At 31.2% G+C, this 6,089-nt stretch overlaps 1 protein-coding gene across 1 annotated transcript; it reads right to left on the bottom strand.

The window, feature by feature from the left end:
* Positions 1-401: 401 nt before the first annotated feature.
* LOC134275128 (toll-like receptor 4) lies at positions 402-1,453 on the bottom strand. Its single transcript, XM_062757368.1, has 2 exons — positions 991-1,453; positions 402-628 (listed from the first exon to the last, which is right to left on the bottom strand). The coding sequence occupies exons 1-2, from the start codon at positions 1,451-1,453 to the stop codon at positions 402-404; spliced, it is 690 nt and encodes a 229-aa protein (XP_062613352.1).
* Positions 1,454-6,089: the final 4,636 nt, after the last annotated feature.

Here is a 6,089-nt window from a genome sequence, read left to right on the forward strand (position 1 = left end):
TACATCTCTCTCCAGATCTTTGCCAATGTCATTGTGGGATATATTTAAAGTTTGAAGTTGTGCACCATCATTAATTATGTATGGGGAAATGTGGAGCATAAAATTGTTGGAAATATCCAATGTTATTTTGGTTATTTGATGTTGAAAATGTGAACAGGACCTTCCAAATAGTACACGAAAATGTTATTTGTAAGTTTACAATTCGAGACTCGGTGCAGAGATAAACTTTTTATTAATCTTAAAATAAAGTCTACTAGAGTACGCATATATTTCTTCCAGATTTTTTGGAAAATAACAGTAAAGTTTTTCCAACGTCCAGTTAGATGTCTTTAGGAGTTTGGTGATTTGCAACTTCTTGGCAATGGGAAACAACATCATTAAAGATTCTCTCTTCTTTACAATCATTCCACAATACCATCAAAGGACGCCCTTGGTGGATGCTTCTGAAAGCTAGAGTTGTATACTCGCAAGTTTTCCAGCGAATCAAAATATAGTATATAGAGCCCAGACGTTAATTTGTTTTCGGCCAACGAGAATATCTCTAGAGTTTTTGGAAGATTGGGTAGGACTCCTGGTTCTATGATTTCTAATCGGTTACTGGCTGCATATAATTCTGTAAGGTTGGTTCCTTTAAGAGAAAGGAGATGATGACATTTCAGTTCTTTTCCAACCCCGGCTACACAATTAATTCCATAATATTCAAAGATTTTATCCTAGTTTTGTTCAAATTATAAGTCACATTTGGCATAGATGCAAAACCTAGCTCACGATTATATGAAATATTAAGATACTGTAATTTTGGCATATTGCTAAATGATCCTTTATCAACATCTTTTACGTTGCAGTAGGAAACATCCAAAACCTCAAGGAATTGAAATTTGGAGAACATTTTTGAATCAATATGATGGAGAAAACAATTGCTTTCAAACCCCGACATATCTAAAACTTTAAGATACTTTAAACGCAAAAAACTGTTTCCAAACTTTGTACTTGCTATCCCATTCATTTTTATCATTGACAGAAAACATAGATTTGCAAAAACATCTCCAGGAAAGTCTTTGTTATATGGATTGCCATTATTTCCTTTTATATTCAGTACTTCTAACGCCGACAGTCCTTTAAAAAGTTTATCGAAATTTGAATATTTTAACTGATTTCCCTCTAGGTTCAAAAACCGAAGTATTGCTAAATGTTCGAACGGATTTCCATCAACAGTCGTAAAGTTATTATCAGATAGGTCGAGAGATATAATCTTTTCTGAAGTTTTTATACTCTTTGACTCGATAGTCCTGATCTTGTTTTTACTGAGGTCTAACCAAGTGATGCTGTCATTCATAACTGGTATTGCAGTAAGATTCCGTTGTGAACAATCCACACGAATTCCATTCTCGTATGAAAAACAATCACACTCAAGACTACTAAACCGACAAGAAACAGTCTTCCCCACAACCATTTGCAAAACGGCTATTAATATGGTCAGACGGAAAACCATATAAGATTTTCTTACTGTTATTCATAGTAAGAAAATTCCGTAACTTCTCTGTGTTTTAAGAGTATAAACTCAGAAGCTACAGATATTACTATAATCTGTAACTTAACCGTAAAAGATGTTTATATGGATGGAAAAAAAATCATCAAGGAAGCTTAAATTATGTAATGTTGTACAAGTAGTGCGAACACTTCATTTTGTGAAAGTTTTAAGAGCCATTCTCGTAATGATTTGAAATTTTATATAGGAGCTGTGGCACGCATAGTCTCAGAATTTCTCCAAACTCTCTATGAAAAAAAGTCATTGATGCCCTAACTGAAATCAGGCAAAAATTGGTTGCTATGTTTTATAGTTACCATGGCAACATGTCTTAAAGTTCGAAAAATGGCATTTTTTAACATGTTTAGAGCCCCATAGTTAACATTTGCGGGAAAGCAAATAATTGGCAATGACTGTTTCCAAAAGTTGAAGGTCAGATGTCTCAAATGCATGATAAACATGTTCGGTAAATCAACTATTACATACGTTCTATGGTAACAAAGTATTCAAAAGTAAAAAAAATATTCATTGAATTTTATAAAGTCATACACGTAAAAATAAAAAGCAATTATAGGATGAAATGTGACCAAATAATAGAAAAAAGAGCCTTGAAACATATACAAAGAACAAAATATGATTTTCATTTTGGTTGGCAATGGTTGCCAAGGTTTTTATACCACAGAGAGCCTTCAAAGTAACACTATGTATGTTTAAATCTGATCCTATCTTTAAGAAAAAGCACATTTCCTCATAACTAATGACCAATTTCATAAGATGTTGGTGTGCTCCAAGTTTTCCCCTTTGAAAAAATTCAGATTAAATTCTTTACATAGAGCGTTGCTATGTAAATAAGCAGAAAATATATGCTTAAAAACCTGAAAAAAATTTTCTTTCCTTGGATACGTACCCTTAAATGTTGATTCCCAAAACTTTTATGATTGATATTTATTAACAGCTAACTTGACTTTTAATTTTGACTATCATCCAATCTCTAAGTGGATGCAAGAAGCTGGCAAACAGGGTTTAATGTTGATATAAAGTTAAAAAAATCAGACATTTTCCCTTCTTGGTAACCATAGCAACAGTGTTGTTTTATTCATCAAATTTTATCAATATGTGATATTCAACTTCAGTTCTAACAGACAAGTACTACTCAAGCTGACTCCTTTAATTTGTTTCTTGATTAAATGGCAATTTAATTCTTAATGCAGCGAAAAATAATTCACTTTTAAGCACTGGTACTTTGTTTCCATGGTAACACTACAAAGTAGCAATTATACCCAATTTTTGTTATAGTTTTGGTGTTGCAAGGTCCTTAATGATGCATATTTGCCAGTCTTGAATTTTCATGTTTTTCCTCAAGACAGTAGCATTAACCCAAACTTAGTTACTGGTTTTGCATGGTTACACTGTGTTACCATGGCAACCATAAAAGTTGTTTATAGAATAATATTGCTTATACTTATAAACTTAAGGTAAACATTTTCATTGTTTTTCTTAAGTCGTTGATTGAGTTTGAGCATGTAACACCTACCATTAGTGAATACGAGTGTTTTTCAGCACATTTCAGCATTTTAAATGTATTCCAAATGTACCCTTGGTTACCACTTACTTAGAGATATATTCTAAACAGTTTCTTTACAGTATAAGTGACATCAAGGTGTCATGTTTTTGTGAGAATGCTTTGTTTGCTTTTTCTAGTTTTTATTAAGCCACAGTCAAGACTTAAAGTGGCTGAAAAATCTCGATTTTTCAAACTTTTCCGGCTGTTGCCATAGCAACCGAGACACATAGCAACGAAATTTTGTTTGATATTTGTTTCTGGTGTCAAGTACTAAGCAAGGGTGAAGTTTCATCAAAATCGGTGACCATGCGTGGCAACGAAGTTTAAGTGGTTACAGAGAATGGCTATTAATTTGATTTCATTTTCATAATTTTATCACAAAGGATTTATATTTGATTGAGATTGTGTAAAATTAAAATGTGATTCGTAGAAAAAACGCTGAGGACAATTAGATATTACTCATATATAAGAGATAAAACAACAAAAAATGTTTGCTGTTTATTTTTCAGCAATGTCAATACTAGTATTGACATTGCTGAAAGAGATACAAATACAGCAAACATTTTTTGTTGTTACAGTAATACGTTATTCAGTGTTTACTAGAACTAAAATAACTATTCTTTGTGTAATGAATGGGTAGACCTTAATATGCATTTTTCCCTACGATTATTTATTTTTTTAATGGAAGACTTGAGGAAGAAAATAGTTCAGACTTAATTTTGCAAGTGAAAACCGAGTAAGAACAGTCAGGGTTTACTGATGCAAAATATTTTCGTTGAATCACTTTCCAATGAAATGGCAATTCACACTCACAAACATTGTACTTGTAGCAAGAAACAGGATAGGACTACTTATGATTACAATTACTTGGAGAATCATCTCTAGATTTAAATGTCGATGACTAAGCACAAAAAGAGGAAACTCACTAATGGCAAAATGTTACAAAACCGATGAATCGTCATTTTGTGGACAGAAAAATTATAAATTTGATTACTTAAGAGAAGGTGTAAATAATTCATACTAAAAGATATAGGCAGACAAAAAAGGAATTATCAACAATTAATTACGAGAGAAACCACAAGATATACTAAGATAAGGTAACCATGTGTTTTTCAAATTAAGGAGTTTACTTTGAAACTATTTCTATTATTATTCCGGCAGATGTCCAAGAGAAATGCGTAGAAAATTGTTGCTTTATTTTATATATGTACCTTTTAATTTCCTTTTATTACTGTACCGGAATCAAAAATAAACATAGATTGTCTACTCATAATTCTGCATCATCTTTTTCTAAATATAAATATCAAAGAATTCTGTACGATGAAATTCCTTACCTGGCCGTCTGTTAATAGTGATTTACTGTCACTGAATAAATATGCAAATTGTGAAATAAAAATAATCTTTGCGGTAACAATTATTTATTTTATTTATTTACGTTTCTTTGGTTATTTCACTATTTTCGATGAAAAGGATGTTTGTATGATCTGTCTTTAGATTAAGATAAGATATCAAAAACTTCTAATGAGTTTAATCTGTTTTTTATTTGCAAATTATTTTTTTCATTTTAAAATACTTTTTTATTAGTCCTTCTCCCTCTCGTGTCTTTATAAAAAGAGTTTAAAAACAATTTTTAATTTTCTTTTGAAACCTAATTTCTATCAATGATAATGAAGAAGGTAGAGTTTTGGCTTTATTGTGCCCGAAAAAAAATCATTAGTTAATCCTGCTATAATATTGTTAACGTCCTTTAACGTTTTTAATTTACCTGTTTTTTATCAGTTGGTTTTGTGACAGGAAAGATGTTTGATAACATAGACGAATGTTTGAATGCAAAGATTTCTTTGTCTTTAATTAAAGCGAATGTCACAATAGAAAAGAGGGAAACCCATGTGTTCTTCATTTTCTATCAGGAAATTAGATGAAGAAATGCTCAGACGTCAATATTGTTCAAAGTACATTACGCCACACACGTATGATGTCCTAATTCTCTATGGTGCTTACTCAAAGTTCACCTGCATCTGAAATTTACAAAAAAATTGAAAACAACGACTTGAATCAATGTAAAGAAGTATACTTTGTTTTGTAAAAAAAATGGCAGTCAAAAGTATGTAAAAGAACATGACAGATCTTATGAAACATGAGGAAGAAGTGAAAATAAATACCACGTATTAACTTCATTGCAACGTCAGTAACCATAGGTACTTGTGGATAGGACCCCCTCCGCATATTCAACTCCGGGGCGTTCTTGACATCTTTTCACAAATTATTTTTATTACACTTATTTATCATAATTTTTTACAATGGAAAAAAATCGTCAAAACCCCAAAATAATCGCTCCACAAAACAATACTCCACAATACATTATAAGGGAGAAAGGTATGCCACTCCGGTTTGTTTATGTTGTACCCCCACTGGTCTTTCTGTGTATAAAAACATTTTCTTTATTTTATTTCAACCTAAAATATCGATTCACACCAGGCTTGGACGAATTACATTGTAAAGTAATGCATTACATTACAATTACTTCAACAATTTGGGCATTAAATTACCATAACCATTACTCTATTTTCTTAAAGTAATACATTACCATTACCATTACTTTTGGGGGTTTTTAAACATAGAAATTAATACAAAACGTTGGTTTTTTTATAAAGATGTATCCACCCACTTCAAAAACTAAACATGATAAATATTAATTCCAATTTGATTTCAAGTAGTTGTATATATAAAACTGTCAACAACTTTACATTCATCGAAAATTCAAACTTTTAAATTGTCAGTTATACAACACTTGTACAATATCCCCTTTTTGATTAACTATTGATGTCATGAAGCAATTTAACTTTTTGGGCACTTTAACCCCTATCTGCCTAAAATATCTAATAATAAAGCATATAGGCTATTTTGATTAGTACCTTATGAAAAAAAAATGCATTGACAAACTTTTTGAAAAAGTAGACAGGATGTACATTTCGATCTGCTAATTATATAACGCCT

This window comes from Saccostrea cucullata, unplaced genomic scaffold, assembly GCF_032062105.1.
Source record: "Saccostrea cucullata isolate Sc308-1 unplaced genomic scaffold, CSIRO_AGI_Scuc_v1 ctg7006, whole genome shotgun sequence".
Taxonomy (NCBI): Eukaryota; Metazoa; Mollusca; class Bivalvia; order Ostreida; family Ostreidae; genus Saccostrea; species Saccostrea cuccullata.